This window comes from Ornithorhynchus anatinus, chromosome X2 (genome assembly GCF_004115215.2).
Source record: "Ornithorhynchus anatinus isolate Pmale09 chromosome X2, mOrnAna1.pri.v4, whole genome shotgun sequence".
NCBI lineage: Eukaryota > Metazoa > Chordata > Mammalia > Monotremata > Ornithorhynchidae > Ornithorhynchus > Ornithorhynchus anatinus.
Window position 1 is genome coordinate 5,292,656 of NC_041750.1, and position 23,814 is coordinate 5,316,469.

Below are 23,814 nucleotides of genomic sequence, written 5' to 3' on the forward strand. Positions count from 1 at the left end.
AAATGGGCTATAAAGCCAGGGAATAATTTGCATCGGAAATTGGTCCCCAGGAGGCCCAGGGGGAAGCTTTCCCACAAAAGCTGCCTGTCTCTGACCAGTTCTGCCCCACAGACTTCTGGAAAAGGTCAACTAAGGCTCCGGCTGAAGAAAAGGCTCTTGAGCATTTTCCAAAAGAGTGGGGTCACTCCATGAGGGTGAGAGGTGGCCCAGCCCTTGGCTTCTCAGCCGCCCCGGCCCTCACTGCCCCCCCCCCCCCAGTTGGCAGCAGTGAGCCGCCAGGGACGGCAGTTCTAACAGAGGTTGGTGGCCTTTTAGGTGCCCAGAATTGCGATGTCGCTCCCATCTGCTGAGCGAGCGCCTGCCCTGGCTGCCCGTCTAGTTGGATGGGGCCAGGCCAGGGTAGCTGACTGATGGAGAGATGGCTGACAGACTGACTGACGAGGAGACAGCTGCCCATGGCCCGGTTGGGAGATCGCCACATTCGAGGGTCTAGAGACCAAATGGAGACGTCGCAAGCCTTGCCCCTTCTGGTGACGACAGACCGACGGGCCGCATGGGCAGAGGGGCAGGACCATCCGGTGGTGGGGCTCCAGGGCCGCTGTCCTGGGGCGGGACAGGCAGACGGGCAGGTGCAGGCAGATGAGGAGGCAACGGGCGGGGCACTCACCGCGGTGCACATCATGTAGCCCAGGCCGAAGTCGAAGCGGCACTGCTCGTTCATGGAGTAGTGGATGCCCGGCAGCTGGGGCAGTGCTGGCCAGGCGTGGTCGAAGGGGTCGTCGCGCAGGCAGTCGTACGAGCTGCAACGGGCCGATCGGCGGTGGGGGGTTGTGGGGTGGGGAGGAGCGCATGTCACCCAGAGAGCACAGGCTGCAGGGTAAGGGGGTGACCCAGCCAACACCATGGGCACCAGACCCAGGGACCAGGGGAGGGGGGTTCCACCTGAGGAACATGTGGCAGATGTGACTTGGGGACCATGTGATGGGGGGTGATGCGAGGACTGTGGGGCACGCGTGATGAGGGATGCCGGTGGCAGCTGTGGCTTGGGGAGCAGGTGTGGATGGGGACTGGGACGGGCAGACCTGGGCTGGGCACCATCAAGGCCGCCAGATTGATGGAGGCAGATAGGCGCGGCAGGTTGCCCTGACCCCAACCCACTGGTACCCTTGGGGGTCCCTGCCCCGGGACCTTGGGTTGACTTCACTAGGGGGTGGGGATATGGGCACTGCCCAGTAATGATGCAGAGTGGAATCCTGCGCGCATACACATGCGGGCAGAACACATTTAAAACACACAGCCACACGTGATGCCATCAGACAGCCTGGGGCCAGTGGGGTGGGGGATTTTTCTCGGCCTTGGGGCTGCCTGCAGCTGGCCATAATTTTGGTAAGAAGTTAGAAACTCCCTGTAAAGCGGCTGGCTGCCAGGAAGGAAAGCTGCTGCTGTGTGACCCTGGGTAAGTTACTTAACCTCTCTGGGCCTCTATTCCACCCATTTCACCACTAAGACTAATGATCCTTCTCTTCTTTCAGATCCCAGGCCCCGGGGGGTGGGAGGGTGACCAGACTTCCTGGAGGAGGTGGACAGTGGGTACCCTAAGCCCTGAGTTGGGCCTGCTGCGGGAGGAAGCTGGGCTGGAAGGGTGTTTTGAGGGTCAGCGTCCTACAGCCCCAGGCATGTCCCAGAAAGGCCTGGGGGGGTGGGGAGACTCGGCAGGGTGGTGACAGGGTGGAAGGGACAGGGGGCCCTGCCACCGACCGCCACTCACTGGAGGTAGCGGTTGAGCTCCTGCTGGCTGCAGCGGGACCAGTGGAAGCGGTGGAAGGCGGCCTGGACCAGCGGGGCCATGATGCTCCCCATCCGGACTTCGTCACCGCACCTGTTCCCCTGGCCGTCGTGCTCCATGCCCAACCTAGAACAGATGCAGGGAGATAGCGGGCACACTGGGTCAGAATATGTGGGGAACTTTTAATGGTTTGCCTCGGGTCAGGATAAACCAACCATCTCTGCCAGTCAGCAGAGTGGAGTGTTTTCTAGGCTGGGGGCCCACGCTTCCCCAACCACAGTTTGTTCAAGGGCAAAGGGCTAGGAGTCAGGCAAGGAGATGCTCGGCTCTGCCACTGACCTGCTGCTATGTGACCCTGAGTAAGTTATTTAGCCTCTCTGGGCCTCCATTCCTCCCACTTCACAACTGAGATGAATGATCCTTCTCTCCTTCCCTTCCTTGGGCACGCTAGGAAGATACCTCCCTCCCTACTCCTTAGACTGTGAGCCTTATGTGCCTCAGGAACGCTGTCTGACCTGATTATCTTGTATCTACCCCAGCACTTAGGCCACGCTCGACACAAATACCATGAACAGATAAACAGGCTTTTCACTGGAACAGGAGCAGAGCTCACCTGATTTATAATCAGTAGGGCCTGAGTGTGAAAAGTAGAAATTGTTCCTTTCCTGGGAGGAGAAACTGAGGCAGGAGGAGAAGGGGCTCCAGTCTGAGATCATGTGATAGGCAGGGGTAGGGCTGGGAGGAAAATCCCTAACCCCAGACTCATCCCTTCTCTCTTTCTCTCTCCCTCCCTTCCTCTCATCTCCTTCCCTTCCTCACCGCCCGCCTCCCCCCTCCCACCAATTAACCAATCTACGACATTTATTGAGCATTGGCTATATGCAGACCACTGTACTAGTACACTGTAGTAAGCACCTTGATAAGCCCAGGAACTCTACAGCTGTTCTAGACAATGGATAAGGGAAGCCAGGAATAAGCATGCTCTAAGAGAAGGCCTATTCTGAGTGTCATGATCCCTTAATACTGATTGTATCTGATAAGTGTTTACCATATGCCGAGGACTGTGCTAAGCACTACGGTAGATACAAGACAGTCAATTGATACACAGTCCCTATCCCACATATGGCTCCCAGGTGAAAACACTTTCTTATTGCTGTTTTACAGATAAACTGAGGCTCAGAGAGGTATCTGAGGTCACAGAGCAGGCCAGGGGCAGGCCTGGGATTAAAACCAAGGTCTCCCGACTCCCAGCCCCATGCTCTTTCCACTGGGCCATGCTGGTGGCAGGAGTTGGCATTTCCTGTGTGCCCAGGCAGTGTTGTCAGGGCAGGGGGAGGGGGAAGGCTGGAACATGGGTCAGGGAGCCAGGCAGAAGCTCAGAATAGCTCTCTGGGCCACTAACCTTTGGCCACCTGGAGGTCAGGGCAGAGGGAGGCTCTGAGAAACACTTACACATGCCCTGTTTCGTGGGCCACCACAAAGGCTGAAGAGAATCCATCTTCATGGTTCAGGGTACAACTGCGGACGGGATGACACATTCCAGTCACCGGGGCATAGCCTGAGTGTGGAAGACAAGCAGATACCATTTCTACCCCAGAGTCCCCTGGGGCAGGGTCCCCTTTGCCCAGGAGATTGCACTTTTACTGGTGAGAATCTCCACTCCAAAGCCCATTTGAGTAACTCTAGACCTTCATATTCCCCCATCTGGCAGCCACAACTCTGTGAGTCCACCCCACTCCTCTCTCTTTGTGGAGTGAACCGAAATATCTGGGTGATTTCCCCTCACCCACGCTGCCCCCCACTCTGGAGAATACTCAGGCAGAGAGGGATTAGAAGGGATCCAATGTGAACTTTCCTCCAGCCTCCCATCTTAAACCTCCAGGAGAAACACACCCATTCCCTTTCCATTCAGAGATGGCAGCCAGAAAGATGAAGCCAGACTGTACTTTCTTGATGGGACTCCATCAATCAATGGAATTTACTGAGCACTTACTGCATGCAGATCACTGTACTAAGCTCTTGGGAGAGTGTGAATGCTTTAGTAAACGTGATCCCTGGCCTCACTTGCGTGGAGCACTTTACTAAGTGCTGGGGCGAGACCAACAGAATTCGTAGATATGATCCCTGCTCTTTAGGAACTAAGTCTACTGTGCGCAGAGTACTGGGCTACGTGCTAAGGGCTTAAGAGTCCAGTTCAGTAGAGCTGGCTGATGACCAGAAATAGAGCAGTTTTCTGGAATTGGAAGAGCAGAGGGAGAGGTCAGATGAGGTGTCCAAGTCCTCATAAAGTAGAAATCTTCTCCCTTTCTCTGCGGCTGGGGCTGAATCCGCAGTGGAGAATACAGGTCAGATTGTGGCTGCCGGTCCTCCAAGTGAAAACCCCAGATTTTTACACATCAACCCAGCCTCACTGTTTACTTCTAAACACTGGCCTCAAGTATCTGCATCCGAATCAACAATTTCCTCAGAAAACCACTGGACTAAGCAGTTATTGCTTAATTCTTATGTGTTTATTCTTAATTGCTTATTTTTCAGGGGATCTGGATAGGCACAGGATGGGAAGAGGGGCAGAAAATGTGAAAGGGAGTGTGACAGGAAATAGGCCAGGAGGTGAGACAAGAAGGGGGCTGGAAGACCAGAGGAAGCATTTTGAAAGCTCCTTGTGCGCAGGGATTGGGTCTTCTAACTTGATAGTACTTGATAGTACTTTCCCAAGTGCTCAGTTCAACGTTCTGGTGAGAATGTCCACTCACCAGAAAATGCTCAATAAATACTACTGATTGATTTCAGTTACTGGCTTCCTGCTGCCACCAGCAGGAAGGGGAAGCACTCTTCCTCCTCAAACCTGGGAGAAGAGGACAGGAAGATGCCAAGGCATGTGGGGAAGCAGCCATTTTCAGGCTAACTCAGATTGTACTTCCTGGTGTTTCAGGCTGGATCCTACATACCCACAGTTCACCCAAAGCAAAGCTTTGAAAGCTGAAGAGAGATCAATTACCATTGTCTGAATGGAGGGAAACGGGGTCTTCAGAAAACAAGAATCCCATCCTAAGGCCAGAGGAGCATGTGTGTGTGAGGGGAGTGGGGGGTGTTTAACTGTCACGAGGAAAACTGCACTGTGCTCTGCCCATAATAAGCACTCAATAAATACCACTGATGAAATGCTATTAGTGATGGAAAGACCCAGGGCCTTGGAGTCAGCAGACCTTGGTTCTCATCCCGGCTCTGCCTCTTGTCTGCTGTGTGACCTTGGGCAAGTCACTTCTTTGGGCTTCAGCTTCCTCATTTGTAAAATGGGATTCAATAGCTGTTCTCCCTCCTACTTTGATTGAGAGTCCCATGTGGGACAGGGATTGTATCTGATCTCATTATCATGTATCTACCCAGTACATGCTTTGCACATAGTAAGTGCTTAGCAAATACCACAGTTATTATTATTATTGTTATAGAGGAGGAGAAGTCTGGAGGGAGGCAGAGGTGGCCGGAAGGAGACTGATTGAGTGTTCCAAGAAGAGGGAGAGGGAAGGAGGCCTTCTGAATCAAGGCTCATGGGGTTGGGGCCTAAGGTCACAGAGCAGGCAAGTATGGAGCCGGGATTAGAACCTAAGTCCACTGATACCCAGGTCTGTGCTCTTTCCACTAGGCCATACTACTTTTATATGAGGAGGGAGATGGGCTCCATTGACTGAGTGGTGCAGGCTTCTCAGACCACCATTTTCTTTGACCCAATTACAGGGGGACACTTTCGGGAAAAACCAGACAGGACTAGAGAGGGCAGCGGGTCCAGACGATTAGGTCACGGGGGGATCATCCCGCCAAAATGGGGCCATCCGGTCACCCCGCTCTCACCTTGCATGCCGGATGGGCCAAAGTCCTGCCGGGTTAGGAAGATGGCGTGGTCATGGTATTCGGCGTGGCCTGTGTCAGCCCTCTGCTGGAGGTAGGCCCAGCGACACACATTCTCCAGGCTCTGGGACGGGTTCCCAATCTCGATCAAACTCATCGACTGGCACGTGGGGAAGGAAGACGGAAAAGCCGTTACTCCGATCACTTTCACCTGACTTGAAAAATCCCCTCAGGTTCTTTATCAAGCAATCCATCAGTGACATTTACTAAACGCAGAGCCTTGAAGTAAGCACTTTGGAAAGGACAATAGAGCTGGTCGATGTGATCCCCATCCTCAAGGAACTTACAGCCTACAGGGTGCAGTGCACTGCACTAATTGCTTGGGAGAGTACAACAGAGTTGGTACGAATGATTCCAGCCCTTAAGGAGATTATAGTCTAAGGGTTACAAAGCACTGTACTACTGTACAATACAGTTAGTATACACGATCTCTGCCATTAAGAAGCTTACAGTCGAGTGGTCTTCCCTAGTAATAGCAGTAATAAGAGTAGTTATTAAGTGCCTACTGAATATAAAGCACAGTGCTGGGGAATGTTTTGGGGAAAATTAGATGAGATCTAATTAAACCTTATTCAGTCAGTGAAAGATGGCCTCTTTGCCCTCTTTACTCATCTCAGAAGAAGGGGAACCGGCTGTCCGCAACCTACATTATAGCCCTTTCTCCGCCTTCCCCATCCGAGTCTAAAAATGCCAAAGCCCAATTTCTGGAGACGTTTCCAGTCCCACCCCCCTCATCCAGCCCTTCCATCACTCTCCTTACATCCCATTGAGTCCTCCCACTCCCAAATCTTCCCATCCCCCTTGAGCTCTGGGATATCCTAACTAGATCCACGTAGTCACCTGTGGGGTGCTGGTGGGTTCATTTTGACCACTCAGCTCTGCTGGGAAGTACATTTACATCTGTCTCCCCTATTAGAGTGTCAGCTCCTCGTGGGAATGAGTCACTTCCCAAGAGCCTAATTCAGTGCCCAGCACCAATAAATGCTATTACAACTACTATTACTGCGCTATTGCTATGCTTAATCAATCGATTTCATTTACTGAATGCTTGTTGGGTGCAGGGCACTGTATTGAGCACTTGGGAGAGTATAATATAACCATTTGGGTAGACATATTCCCTGTCCACACCTGCTATTGCTGCTCCTAGTAATTCTACTCTTAGTAGCACTACTCCTACAGCTAGTCCAACTACCACTATTCCCCTATGAGGGCAGAGACTGTGCCTAATTCTCAGCTGGGTATTCTTGCCCAGCACTGAGTACAGTGTGCTTAACAAATACCATAATAATAAATATTACTACCTGCTACTACTACTGTTAATGCTAGAGCTCCTCCTACCACTACTGTTTCATCAGCATGCCCATATTACATTTGAGGAATGTGGGCTTTCTCCCCAAAGAAGCCCTCCCCTTTTGGTCCCTGTGGTAGTTCGCCTTACTTATGGCTGCTCACTAGTTCCGTTTCATCGGGGCATCAGAATTCTAGTCTTGGATCCCAACATCCCAGCCACCCCACCCAGCTCCAAGGAAACAGGACAATTATTCGCTAAATGATATTCATTACGCTGTGCCCAGCCGGCAAAGAAAGAATGGACTTGAAGGTTAGATGCATCAAAGTGACAACTGATGATCAATTAGAAAAATCCAAACAACAAGAGAAGCGGTGGCAGCCCAGGAGATAAATGATTAAGACACTAGAAGGATGCAAATAAGTTAGAAAGGTCAGGGACCGGGTACAGCGAAACTTGCCTCATAAAAATTTAGGAAAGAATTAAGATATAAAACTTGGCATTTCTTTTTATAAGGGTTAAGCTCCCTCAACTCAAAAGAAATGGGCAGATGGTAAAATGTGGAAGGTGAGTTAGAGAGTAGTGGTTTGGAGGGGCCCCATGCTTATTATCATTATTATTATCATTATTACATCTGCTAAACATTTACTTCGTGTCAAGCACTGTACTAAGCACTGGGCTAGATCCAAGTTAATCAGGTTGGAAACAGCCTCTGTACCACTTGGGCCTCTGTCTAAATAGGAGGGAGAATAAATTATTTCTCATTCAGCTCAATCCCCTTTGCTGGCAATGGCCCTCTGACACTGGCCTATGAAAAATGCAATTTCTCCCTGGCAACAGGCACCTGTAATTGTTGGTAAAATGATCAAGTTTCGGTGACATTCTGACAGTGCCAGCTAATCCAACGGAATGCTAGAGTTCCCCAGAAAGCTAGGGTTTGGTTTTCCCATTCCCTTAATACCTGTCTGTCCTTCTGAGGAAGGGAGTAAGATCAAAGTCACCTGGTAAGATGACCAAGGATATAATAATAATAACTAATAGCAATTGTGATATTTGTTAAGCTCTTACTATATGCCAGATATTGTACTAAGTGCTGGGGTGGATACAAGCAAATCAGGTTGGATACAGTTCCTTTCCCAAACTGGGCTCACAGTCATAATCCCTGTTTCCAGATGGGGTAACTGAGGCATAGAGAAGTGAAGTGACTTGCCCAAGGATACAGAGTAGACAAGTGGTGGAGATGGGATTAGAACCCATGTCCTTCTGACTTCCAGGCCCGGGTTCTATCATATAAAGCAGGGTGGCCTAGTATATATATAGTAGTATATAGTGAGATATATATATAGCAAGGTGGGAACTGATTGCTCAGAGTTCATTCCCTCTCCCTTTCAAAAGATTCCCTGAGTTACGCTGGGTACCAATTAGGAGTCATGGAGACATCCCAGCAAAAGGGAATGTGCTCTGATGAGAAAATGACCTGTAATCATATATCTGTATATATATATATATCTGTAAATTTTGTACCTATCTATAATTTATTGATATTAACATCTGCTTCCTCCTCTAGACTGTAAACTCCTTCAAGGGCAGGGAACGTGTCTACCAACTCCCTTGTAGTGTAGCCTCCCAAGCACTTAGTATAGTGCTCAGCACAAAGTAAGTACTCAATTAATACTATTGAATGACTGAGTTGACTAGCCAAAGGGCTTACAGTAGACTGAAAGTTCCTTGAGGACAGGGATCAGTTTTCTTACTCTACTGTACTGTCCCAAGTACGTAATACAGAGCTCAGTACCAAGGAAGAACTCAAATCAATACTATTGATTGATAAATCTCTTTCACCTACATCCCTTTTGCATTACCAGATCTCTCCCCATTTCAGTTGCCATGCTAAGTAAACATCTCCTCCTGGTCAACCAACTGGTCCAACTGATTGAGTTACAGCCCTGTACTAAGCACTTGGGAAAGTTCAAGGAGATTGCTTATCTTTCTCAAGTGTTTCAGTTAATGCTTTCTGTGCGGAGCTCCTGGGAGCTACTCCTCACTGAGTGGGATAACTTGGGGTCTTGAAAAATGCTGAAACATTAGACGGTAGAGTTGCCAGTCCAGATCACAAAAATGAAGTTCTGGAATGCCTCCTAGAATCGAAGGTACACTCACCTTGACATGGCTACGTTGGGAGGGAAGCGAGAGGAGAACAAGCATCAGCAGGAGACCCAAACAGCTGCCAGAAGGAGGGCTGAGATTGGGAAAAGCCTAAAGCCAGCAGGGTGGAGGAAGTTTTTTAAAGGACACGGAATTACAAAACCTCAGCAAGGCAGCAGCCTAGCTAATAATTATTAATAATAATAATGATGGTACTTGTTAAGCACTTCCCGTATGCCAAGCACTGTTCTAAGTGCTGGGGTAAATGCAAGGTAATCAAGTTGGACACAGTTCCTGTCCAACTTGGGGCTCACTGTCTTAATCCCCATTTTACAGATGAGGTAACTGAGGCCCAGAGAAGTTAAGTAACTTGCTCAATGACACATAGCAGACAAGGGGCAGAGCCAGGATTAGAACCCACATCCTCTAACTCCCAAGCCTGTGCTCTTGCCATCAGCCCAATAACTGAGGACAGCCCAGCACGGAGCACTGGTATTTAATTCCCATGTTACAGATGGGGAAACTGAAGCACAGATAAATAAAGGGACTTGCCCAAGGTCACACGGCAAGGTGAGTAGCACACCCAGGATTAGAACTAGGTCCTCTTTTCTATGCTTTTTCCACTAGGCTGTGTTACTACTCTATATTTTTCAACACCTTTTCACTTGGGTTTTTATAGGCAAGCCAACTGAGGGCTCTCTTGGGCTGAGCATGACTAAACCAGATTGCTTGCTCATTAACTACTTAGTTCCCAGAAACAGTCAATTAACAGTTGTCTAATTAGCTTCAAGAGAGGCAAGCTTCCTCCCTCTGGGCATTAATTGGCTGACTGAGTGGGTCAGCCTTTCCCCTACGGCTGTGCTCACCCCCTTCGGGATTGGAAACATCTGTGGCTCCAGTCTAACACCTGGTAGAGTGAACAGCTGGGCCCAACTGGCTCTGAGGCTCCAGACCATTCCTCTTTCCCAAATCTGGGCTCTAACAGGTCTACCAGCCTTTCTGATCATTCCTTCCTAGAAGTTTCCTCTCCAGGGAAGAGCAAACGCTAGCCATGCTAGTCCTCTGTGGTTCACAAGGGAATTCAAGGATGGCATTTGTTAAGCTCTCCCAAGTGTTTAGTACAGAGGTTCTCCAGAGAATCCAAAGCTCAGTTGATGGTATTGAGTTCTCCCAAGATCTGCATACAGTAGGAGCTCAATAAATATGACTGACTGAATTAATAAATTGAGCACTTACTGTGTGCAGAGCCCTATACTAAGTGCCTGGGAGAGGACACTATAAAAATATAACAGACACATTCCCTGCCTACAATGGGTTTACGGTCTTGAGGTGAGGAAAGGAAGCCCAAACAGGTAAAAGGATTTGCCTAAGGTCCCGGGTCAGACAAGTGGCAGAGCTAGGATTAGGACCCAGGTCCTCTGGCTTCCAGGCCTGTCCTCTTTCCATTGTCTCATGGTATCCCATCATCCAGAGATGGGCCCCTCTTTGATGTCCTTCAGAGGCCAAAGGCAGACATTCCAAGGGCCCCCCATCAGGATGCAAGGGTTATCTAAGGCAAGGGTTCACTCTGGGAAATGTAGGGGAGGGAAATGCAAATATGAGAGATGCAAAGATCCAACCAATGAGCACTGGAACTGATTGGAAGGCTTGCTAGAATTTTTTGCCCTCTAGTGAGCTTCGAAAATGAATAGTTAGGCTGCTTAGCCCTTGAAAGCAGAATGGCCTCGTGGAAAGACCTCGGGCCTGGGAGTCAGTGGATCTGGATTCTTATTCTGGCTCTGCCACTTGCCTCCTGTGTGACTTTGGGCAAGTCACTTCGTTTCTCTCTGCTTCAGTTCCCTCCTCTGTAAAATGGGGATCCAATACTTGTTCTTCCTCTCCCTTAGATTGCGAACCCCATGTGGGATTAGCAATTATATCAGCTCCAGATCTTAGTATAGAGCTTGGCACATAGTAAGTGCTGAAAAAAAAATACCACCACTGTTCTGATCTCTGGGCAAGACCAATGCAGTTGAAAACACTTCTAACTCTTCTCCTGCAGACTGTAAGCTCTTTGTGGGCAGGGATCGCGACAGTAATGCTAATGATGGTATTGGTTAAGTGCTTACTATGTGCTAAATGCTGGGTAGATACGAAGTAATCAAGTTGGACGCAGTTGCTGTGGCTCAGTGGAAAGAGCCTGGGCTTTGGAGTCAGAGGTCATGGGTACGAATTCTGGCTCTGCCACTTGTCAGCTGTGTGACTGTGGGCAAGTCACTTCACTTCTCTGTGCCTCAGTTACCTCATCTGTAAAATGGGGATTAACTGTGAGCCTCACGTGGGACAACCTGATGACCCTGTATCTCCCCCAGCACTTAGACAGTGCTCTGCACATAGTAAGCGCTTAACAAATACCAACATTATTATTATGAGGGAACTGAGACCCAGAGAGGTGAAGTGACTTGTCAGGTCACACGGAAGACAAGCGGTGGAATTAGAAGCCAGGTCCTTCTGACTCCCAGGCCCGTGCTCTATCCATTAGGACACGCTGCTTAAAAAGTCAGTGCTCTGAACCCAGTGAGTGCACAATAAATATGACTGATCGATGGACAGATGATAGGATGGATGGGGGTTCCCGGGGCAGGAGGGGCTCTCATGGCTTCCCGACAAAGGAGAGGGTAGGGACCCTCTGTGGAACACCTCCACAGAGAGGTCAGCCCCATCCTGCCCTGAGCTGCGTGGGCCCTCGAGGGTCACTCCAGGTGTGGGCCAAGTCCAGGCTTCGGCCCGTCTCCTCTGCTGGCCGGGAAAACCTTCGGCTTTGCCCGGTGCACCTCTAGGTGGCGCTCCGAGGCAACAACTGGAGCGGCTCGGCTCGGCCAACTTTGAGGCTCAGGTTCTTATCGATATAACTTATACCCCTAATCGATACACGTTAAAAACCTAGAGCATGTGCACTCACCCAGACACATACACAGATAACCATACACACGGAGACACACACACACACACAGATACCCTTCCATACTCAGATGCACACACAGAAATTTTTACCAATATACGCCCTTAATCGATACACGTTAAAAACCTAGAGCATGTGAACTCGCCCAGACACATAATAATAATGTTGGTATTTGTTAAGCGCTTACTATGTGCAGAGCACTGTTCTAAGCGCTGGGGTAGACACAGGGTAATCAGGTTGTCCCACGTGAGGCTCACAGTCTTCATCCCCATTTTACAAGATGAGGTCACTGAGGCCCTGAGAAGGGAAGCGACTTGCCCACAGTCACACAGCTAAGTGGCAGGGCCGGGATTCGAACCCATCACCTCTGACTCCCAAGCCCGGGCTCTTGCCACTGAGCCATGCTGCTTCCCTAACATACACAGATACTCATACACACTCAGACACACACAATCATGTGCCCATACAAACTCAGACACCCAGGTACTATAAGTACTTACTTGTCAAGTACTTACTATCCACCAGGGGTAGGTAAAAACTAAGGTTGGACAAAGTCCATGCTCCACATGAGGCTCACAGTCTTATCCCCATTTAACAGACGAGGTAACTGAGGCACAGATGAGTGAAGTTACTTGCTCAGGGTCACAGAGCAGACAAGTGGAGGAGCTGGGATTAGAACCCAGGTCCTTCTGGCTCTCGGTCCCGTGTTCTATCCGCTAGACCACACTGCTTCTCTCAGCATGTTCTCTTCCTCATTAGGAGACCCAGACGCGAATTACTGTTTAAATGAACCTTGACTTACCTTTCCGTAGCTCAGCATGATAATCCTGACCAGGACGACATTGATGTGGGCTCCTAAAGACTCATCGTGATAGATTTCATTCACCTGAAAGACAGGGTTGACATGCCTCAAGTCACGCTGGCCAACCGAAACCACTCCGCTCCTCACTTACCTCTCCTGCCCGATCACTTTCTGACAAAACCATTCAGTCCATATCTTCCCACTCCTCCAGACCCTCCAGGGGTTGCCCGTCCACCTCCATATCAAGCAGGATCTTCTGATATGGTTCCCTACTCCATTACAGGGGAATTGAAATTCTGAGCCAACTTCTGGACTTAGTGGATACCACAAAATAGCAAACCCAGGGAGGGAACCGGCCTTGATCATCACAACAGATATGTTTTAAAAAATGGTATTTGTTAAGTGCTTACCATTGGCTTTAAAGGGCTCAGTTGGCTCACTCCCTCTATTTTATCTCACTGATTAACTACTACAATCCCACTCACTTCAATTCTCTAACACCAACCTACTCACTGAATCTCAATCTAGTGTCTCACCACTGGCCACTCTGGCCTGTAATTCCCTCTCCTTCCCCAAACAACAGACCAACACTTTCCCCACCTTCAAAGCTTTATTAAATCACACCTCCAAGAAGCTTTCCCCACCTACGCTGTTAGATCTTATTCCCTCTCTGTACTGCATCGTCCTTGCACTTGAATCTGTACTTGTAAAGCAATTTATAGTCACTCCATCCTCAGCCCGACAACTATGTTCATAGCCATTATTTACTTTAATGTCTGTCTCTGCCTCTAGGCTGTAAACTCATTGTGGGAAGGGAACGTCTCTACCAACTCTGTTCTACTGTACTCTTCCCAAGTGCTTAGTACAGTACTCTACACACAATAAGTGCTCAATAAATACCTTTCATGATTAATTTTTTATGGTATTTGTTAAGCACTTACTACCTATCCAAAACTGTTCTAAGTGCTGGGGGAAGGTGCAAGTTAAGTTGGACATAGTCCCTGTCCCACATGGGAGCTCACAGTCTAAGTATCTTTAAACTCTGTTTGCTTCCCCTTGCCTGTAAGCTATTTTAATGTCTGCCTCCCCAACTAGACTGTAAACACCTTGAGGGTGGGGATTGGGACTATTAATGATAATAACAATAATAATAATTGTGGTATTTGTTAAGTGCTTACTATGTGTCTGGCACTGTACTAAGCAGTGGGGTGGGTACAAGTAAATCGGATTGGACAAAGTCCCAAGTGGGGCTCATAGTCTCGATCCCCATTTTACAGCCATTCATTCATTCATTCAATAGTATTTATTGAGCGCTTACTATGTGCAGAGCACTATACTAAGCGCTTGGAATGGACAAATCGGTAACAGAAAAAGACAGTCCCTGCTCTTTGACGGGCTTACAGTCTAATCGGGGGAGACAGTCAGACAAGAACAATAGCAATAAATAGAATCGAGGGGAAGAACATCTCATTAAAACAATTTTACAGATGAGGTAACTGAGGCAGAGAGAAGTGACTCACCCTAGGTCACACAGCAGACGTGGCAAAGCTGGGATTAGAACCCATGACCTTTTGAGTCCCAGGCCCATGCTTTATCCACTATGCCATGCTGCTTCTCAATATTAACTCTGTCGTACTCTCCCAAGGATTTAGAATGGTGCTGTGCACAGAGAAAGAGCTCAGTAAATACCACTGATGGTCAGTAGAGAGAACTGCCTATCAAAATCAGATGTTGGGGCTTCAGATATAGACTGGAAGTTTTTTGTGGGCAGGGAATGTGTCTGCTTATTGTAGTGTACTCCCCCAAGTGCTCAACACAGTGCTCAGCATACAGTGAACGCTTAATAAACACGCTCGAATGAACGGCTGGTCAGGGATCCTTCAGCCTCCTGTGTGCCCAACCCAAGAGTGTTGATGCACTACCTTAACATTTCTTACTTACAGCAATCAATCAATCGATGATATTTATGAAGCGCTTACTCTGTGCACAGCACTGTATTAAGCACTTGGGAGAGTATAATAGAGTTGAGAGACATTATTCCTGCCCTCAAGGAGTTTACAATCTACTGAGTGCAGAGCTCCAGATTAAATGGGTGGGAGGGGACAATAGAGTTAGACACGATCCCTGCCCTCAAGGAGTTTACAGACTCCTGATTCTACAGCACTATACTGAGAGCTTGGAAGAGTATAAGAGTCGACAGAGACGATCCCTGTCCTTATTAAAGAGCTTACATTGTACGCAGAAGATGATATTAAGCACTTGGGAGAGTACATGGTAGATACGATCCCTGCCCTCAAGGAGCTTTCAATGGGGGACAGACACTAAAATAAATTACAGAGTGGGGAAACAAGAGATTTTTCCTTTTTAACTCACCATGAGTAGATGACTAGCATCTCAACATCTCAGATTCACCATAGTTCTTGTGGGGGGGCGGGGGGGAATTGCCAAAGAAAGCAAACCTCTCCAGAGTTAGTCATTTATGATCAAAATGGAAAGCATTCCACAGGACAGATGTGTTGGCTAAGAAGAATTCTGCTTGGTATTATATCCCCAAATCATCTTGGACACTAACTGAGCATTTGAAAAGGTCACTAATTTTCTGCTGACTTCATCACCAATTTCATCCCTTGGGCTTTTAGAACTGTTCTTCTATAGTCTACACCCCTCCCCCTTCCACCACAAATGTTTGACTTCAAAATTAGGAACTGAAGTTTTAGGAAGAAAACAACCATCAACAGCAGACTCTTCAAAAGCCTTCCAAGAATTTAGTACAGTGCTCTACGCCCAGCAGATGGGAAGGGAAGCCGTGTGGCCTAGTGGAAAGAACACGGGCCTGGGAGTCAGAGGACCTGAGTTCTAATCCCAACTCCATCACTTGTCCACTGGTGTGACCTTGGGCAAGTCACTTTACTTCTCTGTGCCTCTGTTTTCTCATCTGCAAAATGGGGATTAAATTCTACTTCCTCCTATGTAGATTGTGAGTCCCATGAGGGACAGGGAATGTGTCCAACCTGATAACTTTGTGTCTGGTCCTAAGGCCTGCTTCTTGAGCATGGCAGTTCCTTCCACCCCAGACACCAGAGTGGCAGAGACTCCGGGGGAGGTTGGGAGGCTCACGATCAGAGGAGTTGGAGGAATGATCTATCAATCAGTGTTATTTACTGAGCGCTTCTTGTGGTGCAGAGTACCAGACTAAGTGTTCGAATGCCTCCAAAGTATCCTGCATCCTATCATCTGTTAGCCCTCTCTTCCGGGAACACTTTTTTAATGAATAGTGGTGATGATGGCATTTATAAAGTGCTCACTCTGTGCTAAACTCACACCTAAAAGGAAGAATGGATACTTATTTTCATTTTACAGAGGAGGAGACTGAGACCCAGAGAGGTATAAGTGACTGATCCAAGGTTACACAGCAGGTGAATGGCAGAGCTGGGATTGGAACCCTGGTCTCCTGATCCCCAGGCGCAGGCTCTTTCCACTAGGCTTCACCGCTTCTTGTGGTTGGCCGCTGAGGAAGCAGCAGCCCACATCCTAGTCTCCTCTTCTGAAACCCTTGAAGGATAATCAGGCCAGATCTGGCTCTAGCCCAAACCGGAGACGTTACCCGACCTTCCCCGCAACGTGTTATGGGACTAATCTTGGCCTAAGCCCAGGGTGGCTTGGGAAACTCAGGGTAATTTCGATGGCCCAAGCTTGATCCTGCTGTCCTCGTGACTTCTAGCCTCTTCCCATGCCAGCTCCGAGCTGATTCATCAAGTACCCCGGGGGACTAGCATAACACTCTTGTTTTTTGGAGCTCGGCTGGGAATTCGGCCCCCATCTCCCTGAGACCACAGCTGGACATCTCTGTCCTCTAGGGTCAGGCCTGCAAGGAGAGGCCAAGCCAGCCGCATTTGGCTTCCCTCTATAGTCACGCCAGGGTGGCGGGGCTGAGGGTGGGGGTTGTGAAAGGAATTGGGGGGCAAGGGCCCTCAGACTGACAAAATGGGGCTTCCCACCCATGAAAATACACCATCACCTTCACCTGGATGATTTCTTCTGGGAAACATGAAAGGATCTTAAGAATTTCAATCCAAAAAGCCCAGGGGTCCTGTCAGACTGGGAAATACAGTGATGATGATGATGATAATAATAATAATAACAGTGATATTTATAAGGTACTCACTAAGTACTTGGCTTAGATACAAGATAACCTATTCAGACCCAATACCTTGTCTGACTTCAGGGCTCATGGTCGAAGTAGGAGGGAGAACGGGTATTGAATCACCATGTGGCAGAGAAGGAAACGAGGACACAGAGAAAGTGAAGTGATTTGCCCAAGGTCACACACCAGTCAGTGACAGAGTCAGAATTAGAACCCAGGTCCCCTAATTCACAGTTCTCTTTTCACTAGGTCACACCACTTCTTTTTCTTCTTCTTTTTCAAAGTAATAATAATAATAATATTAAGTGAATACTTATTACACTGTGCTAAGTGCTAGGGTAGATACAAGGTTATTAGGACCAGACACAGTCCCTGTCCTTTAGACCCATTTTACAGATGAGAAAATTGAGGCTGAGAGGGTAAGTGACTGACCAAAAGTCACAGAGCAGGCCAGTCAGTGGAAGAGCTAGAACCCATGTTTCCAGACTCTCAGAGTGGCTCCCATTCTGCTAAGGTATCTGGAACACTTGTAACACCTTCTTCAAGCCTGGGATGCCAATGCCCCCTTGAGTCAATCTCCCTTGAGGAGGAGAACTGGGGCTTGCTTAACATTCAATAGCTGCTCAGCTAATACCACTGATGGGAATCCACCATCATCCACCACCCGGGTGAGAAGCAGTCAGGCCCTAGTGGATAGAGCCCAGGGGCCTGGGAGTCAGAGGAAATGGCCTCTAATCTTGGCTTCCCACTTGCCTGTTGTGTGACCTTGGACCAGTCACTTCAATTCTCTGTGCCTCAGTTACCTCAACTGTAAAATGGGATTAAGACTGTGAGCCCCAAGTGGGACAAGGGCCTGTATCTAAACTGATTAGCTTGTATCTACCTCAGCAACACACAGTAAGGGTTTAACAAATACCATTAAAAAACAATCTACTGAATAATAAACTCCTTGAGGTGAGGAATCGTGTCTTGGTCTTACCTTACTCTCCCAGGTGCTTAACATAATAGTAATTATGGTACTTGTTAAGCACTTACTATGTGCCAAGTACTGTTCTAAGTGCTGGGGCAGAGCAAGTTAATCAGGTTGGACACAGTCCCTGTCCTACATAGGGATCACGCTCTTAATCCTCATTTGACATCTGGGGGAACTGAGGCCCAGAGAAGTGAAGTGACTTGCCCAAGGTTACACAGCACACACCTGGCAGAGCTGCGATTAGAACCCAGGTCAGCAGCGTGGCTCACTGGAAAGAGCACGGGCTTTGGAGTCAGAGGTCATGGGTTCGAACCCCGGCTCTACCACTTGTCAGCTGTGTGACTTTGGGCAAGTCACTTAACTTCTCGGTGCCTCAGTTACCTCATCTGTAAAATGGGGATTAAGACTGTGAGCCCCACGTGGGACAACCTGATTCCCCTGTGTCTACCCCAGCGCTTAGAACAGTGCTCGGCACATAGTAAGCGCTTAACAAATACCAACATTATTATTATTCCCAGACTCATGCTCTTTAGGTAGGTGCTCAATAAGAGGCCATTGATGATTCGTGATGCATTTCCGGCATTTTTCATCTTCTGCCTGTTTCACATTAGTTCTGCATAGCATTCTGATTCAGCTGACGATACATTTGTTGGCATCAGAGTGGGTCCCATTATTTTGTTTGTAAAGGAACAAAAACAAAATGATCCCAAGACTGAAACCACCAAAAACCAAAACAAAACTCCTAAAATCACTCTAGCCAAGAAAAAGAGCTGTTTTGTACCTTGCATGTAAGTGTTCTGGCCTTGTGGTCCAGTTTCCTGAGTGTATTCACTTTTTAATCCTCTTTTTCTGCCCCTTCAATTTATCAGTAAATGCTCTTGGTTAGACATTAGTAAGAACTCCCCGAATTCCAGGGTTGTGAGATATCGGAATGAGTCATGGGGGTGATTTTGAAAGGAAATGCCAGGCTGCTTTCTGAGATGGCTTGAGTACCTGTCTGCCAGTAGATGGCACTTTAGCTAATAATCATAATAATAATATATTATATATACTAATTATATATAATCGTTTATCATTGTATAGTAATAATCAATCGCATTTATCGAGCGCTTACTGTGTGAAGAGCACTGTACTAAGTCCTTGGGAGGGTACAAGACAACAATAAACAGACATGTTCCCTGCCCACAACGAGTTTATGGTCTAGAGGGGGAGGTAGATATTAAATAAATAACATTATAGATATGGATGTAAGTGCTGTGGGACTTGGTGGGCGGTGAATAAAGGGAACAAATCAAGGCGACACAGAAGGGAGTGGGAGAAGAAGAAAGGAGGGTTTATGGGCATTAGGAGGAGAGCCATTTCCGCCTGGGAAGCCCCTTGGCGAAGCCTCTCATCTTTCTGTAGGACCATTTGCCCCAACCCAGAGGCTCCGACGGGCGACAGTGCGGTCTGGCCTCCGGCTTCTCAGCCCTTCTGAAATCACAGCTCCTCCAGGAGGCCTTCCCTGATTAATCGTTCATTTCCCTACTCTAGTTCCCTCTCAACTGCCACTTTAGCACTTCAGTGGCACTGGAGTAGTAGTGGAGGTAGTAGTATGATTAGTAGTAGCAATAGATCAATTAATTGTATTTACTGTGTGCAGACCACTGTACTAAGTGCTTGGGAGAGTAAAATATAATAGAGTTAGTCAACTCGTTCCCTCCCCACAATGAGCTTACAGTCTACGGGGTTGGGCCAATCAGCCCAGGCAAGCAGCACAGAAGCAGCATGTCCTAGCAGAATGAGTACAAACCTGGAAGTCAGAGGCCCTGGGTTCTAATCCCCGGTCTGCCTGCTCAATGACCTTGGGCAAATCACTTCACTTCTCTGAATCTCAGTTCCTTTATCTGCAAAATGGGGACTCACTACTTGTTCTCCCTCCTACTTAGACTGTGTGCCCCTCATGGGACCTGATTTTCTATATATCCCAGTGCTTAGTAAAGTGGTTGGTGTAGAGTGAGCACTTTACAAATACCACAATTATTATTAAGAGTGTAAACTCGTTGTGGGCAGGGAATGTGTCTGTTTAATGTTCTATTGTACTCCCTCATGGGCTTAATACAGTGCTCTGCATACAGTAAGTGCTCAATAAATATGATTGATTGAATGAATGAATGAATGAATGAATGCCTTCTCATTGCTGGACAGGAATGCCTGACCTCAGAAAACCCACTGAATCGAAGAAAGCAAAACAGAACCCAAGGCAAGGGACGGGGGGAGAGGTCAGCGCAGTATTTGGAAACTGCCCAAGTATTTCCCAAAGGCAGCTGCGGCTTGTAGTCTGCTGACATGTCAGCTCAGTCAGGGAAGTCCAAACAAACCCATCTCCATCCCCCGCCCTGTCCTGATGTTGATGTCGATCACCCTTTCCAGCTGGACTTCAGTCATTCAGAGCTGATGAGCTCAAGGGGGTGGGGGCCGCGGGAGAGACAGCTGGGAAATGGAGGCCGCTTTGGCAGTGCTCTTCATTCTGGTTTTTAGTTCAGAGAAGGGGTCGCCGAGGGGCTCCCCCAGGAGAAACCACATTGGTCGGGGGCCAGCACGGGCTGGGAGCCGGGAACACCCGAGCCTCTTTAGGAAAGAAACCACGTGGAGCTCATTTCCTTTGCTTCTCTCAGCATCTCTCACCCTACAGTGTTTTGGTTTCGGAGCGCAGCAGATGTTACCTTCTGAGAATCCTGGACAAATGAAGTGGTCTGCTCAGTGACCCCTCCTCCTCGACCTCTGACCCCATTCCTTCTCACCTGCTAAAATCACTTGTTCCTACTCTTTTCCCCTCCCTCACTGTTATTTCTTTGTTACACACTCATTACGTGTCAAGCTCTGTGCTAAGCACTGGGGTAGATACAAGATAATCAAGTGGGGCACAGTAGCTTTTTAAAAAAATATGGTACTTGTTAAGCACTTACTATGTGCCAGACACTGTTCTAAGTACCGGAGTAGACACAAGGTAATGAAGCTGGACAGTCCATGTCCCACATGGGGCTCACAGTCTTAATTCCCGTTTTACAGATGAGGGCACTGAAGCATAAAGAACTTAAATGACTTGCCCAAGGTCACATGACAGACAAGTGGAGGAGCTGGGATTAGAACTCAGGTCCTCTGACTCTCAAGTGTGTGTCTTTCCATTAGACTACACTGCTTCAGCCTTCTGTACTCCAGTGGCCACTCCCCCTCTGCTTTCAAACACGCTCAAGTCTTCTCCATTCTAAAGAAGCCCTGTCTTGCCCACTCTCCCATCAGCAATCTCCCCATCTCTCTTCTCCCCTTCCTAACCAAACTCTTCACCTGCTGCTTTTATTTCCTCTCCACTAACTCTCCTTCTTGAAACACTAACAGACCTTGGCTTTAATTGAAATAGTACCGAACTGGTTCTCCTACCTCCCAGACGTCTCCTTCCCAGTTCCCCCCGCGGGCTCCTCCTTGACCCCAGCTTCCCATGAGCCTCCATTCTGAGTCTTCACTCTCTCACTTGGAGAGTTCAACCAAGTGTCAAGACTTTGCAAGCCCCTCTCTCTGGCTATGACTTCTCACCTCTCGTCAGACTGGAGGTCCCCCACATCTTCTCTTCGACATCTTCACTTGACTGCCTCTCCGCACCTCGCAATGTCTAAAACCAAACTCATTTTTCCCCGAGTCCACTCCTCCCCTTAATTTTCCCATCTCAGTCTATACCACCACCATCCTCCCTGGCCCAGAAACAGCATGGGCGCCAGAGGACCTGGGTTCTAACCCAGGCTCTGCCTCTTGTCTGCTGTGTGACCTTGGGAAAGTCACTTAACGTCTCTGTGCCTCAGTTTCCTCAACTGTAAAATGGGGATTCAATGCCTGTTCTCCCTCCTTCGAGGCTGCAAGCCCCGTGTGGGACAGGGACTATGTCCAACCAGATTAGTTTGCACTTAGAACAGTCCTTGACACGGTAAGTGCTTAACAAAAGCCATAATAATTATTATTATTAGAAGCTGGCATCCTCAACCCTTTGCTTTCAATCCATTTTCCCATTCAGCCTACTGCCAAATCCTCCAAATCTTACAGCAGGTTCAAATCCCAGTTTTTCCACATGCCTGCTGTATGACTTAAGGTAAGATGCTTACCTTCCTTTTGCCAGTTTCCCCCTCCTGTAAAACGGGGGTAAAATACCTACCCTGAGTGCTTAGTCCAGTGCTCTGCACACAGTAAGCACTCAATAAATCCTACTGATCGACTGATTGTCCTCTCTCTCTTTCAGACTGGGAGACAGGGCCTGAGTCTGATTGGCTTATCGTATTGTTCCCAGTATTGAGCACGGTTCTTGGCACAGAGCAAGTGCTGAACATGTTCCCTCATCATTTGGCGTTCTGGAGGCAGGTTTCAAAACGCCGGAACTTCTGTAGCTACCTTACAATTAGATCTGATTCTGTAAAAATAGACCCCGCTGCCGTGAAGCGGGAAGAGTACTGTTTAATCTGCTGTGGCACTCATTCCCCACATTGCTGTTACGCTCCTACAGCTTTTGTAAACTTTCAAATGGACAGAGCCATCTGTTTCGGCTGAAGACTTAAAAAAAATTAAAAATCAAGAGGCCAAAATGGCTGCATATACATCCCCAAGAAAGTGACAATTCCCACGGGATTTTTTGGTGCTCTTGGAGTCCGTGCCTTGTTAATTTCCATAGTTCTTGGTGCAGCGTTTGACACAGTAAGTGCTCGACAAATAATAATAATAATAACTGCGGTATTTGTTAATACATTACTATGTGCCAGGCACTGTACCAAGAGCTGGGGTAGGTACAAGGTAAATGGGTTGGACTCAGTCCCTGTCCCACATGGGGCTCACGGTCTTAATCCCCATTTTACAAATGAGAGAACTGAGGTCCAGAGAAGTGAAGTGATTTGCCCAAGGTCGCCCAGCAGGCAATGAGTGGGGGAGCGTGAAACGACCGCCGGCCCGTGGCTGGGGGTCGGTGACTTACGATGTTCATGAGAGTGAGAAGATACTTCTGCACGTGCTCCTTGCCATGGAACTGGACAACAGAGTCATCCACACCCAGGAGGACCTCGATGTTGTAGTCGTCCTCGGTGGCGTGGCGCCTCGGCCTCCTCCGGGAGCCACCGATGCCGTGCTCGAGCCCTCTGAGCCCGCTGCCCAGGTTCTCCAGGACGCCCAGGCCGGCACCTGTGGTGCGAGACAGACAACGCCCATCAGTTCAGGTCGGGGCAGCAGCATGGACTGAGCCCCCATCTGGTGTGCTGCTAACTGTACTAGCCACTTGGGAAATACAGAATAACAAAATGACCCATTCCCTGCCCACACGGAGCTTCCAATCTAACAGGGAGCTGCCAATCTGAAGGGGGAGACCAAAAAATATTTCCAGGAGTAGTAGTAGTGGAAGTAGTAGCAGTAATAGTAGTATATATTGACCGCTCACTAGGTGAGGTGCACTGTACTAGGATTTGGGAAATACAGAATAACAAAATGATACAATCCCCACCCACATGGAGCTTCCAATCTGACAGAGATCTTCCACTCTGAAGGGGGAGACAGAAAAATATTTACAGAAGTAATAGTAGTAGCGGTATCAGAAGTAGGAGTAGTAGTAGAAGATATTGAGTGCCCACTTGGGGAGAAGCATTGAACCAGGCACTTGGGAACAACAAGATAACAACTAAAAATAACAGAATATCAAAACAACACATTCCCTGCCCATATAGAGCTTCTATCCTAATAAGGAACTTCCAATCTGAAGAGAGAGACAGAAAGAAAAATATTTCCAGGAGAAGGAAGAGGAGGAAAAGGAGAAGAAAAAGGAAG

At 48.3% G+C, this 23,814-nt stretch overlaps 1 protein-coding gene across 1 annotated transcript in view; it reads right to left on the reverse strand.

The window, feature by feature from the left end:
- ADAMTS2 (ADAM metallopeptidase with thrombospondin type 1 motif 2) overlaps nt 1-23,814 on the reverse strand; it is a 143,310-nt gene that overhangs the window by 19,260 nt on the left and 100,236 nt on the right. The window contains exons 4-9 of the mRNA XM_029052689.2: nt 22,976-23,178; nt 12,869-12,952; nt 5,636-5,792; nt 3,239-3,344; nt 1,769-1,912; nt 668-800 (exon numbers count right to left, since the gene is read on the reverse strand). Of these exons, the coding sequence (XP_028908522.1) occupies nt 668-800; nt 1,769-1,912; nt 3,239-3,344; nt 5,636-5,792; nt 12,869-12,952; nt 22,976-22,984 (633 nt within the window). The 5' untranslated portion in view covers nt 22,985-23,178. The remainder of the gene's footprint in view (nt 1-667; nt 801-1,768; nt 1,913-3,238; nt 3,345-5,635; nt 5,793-12,868; nt 12,953-22,975; nt 23,179-23,814) is intronic.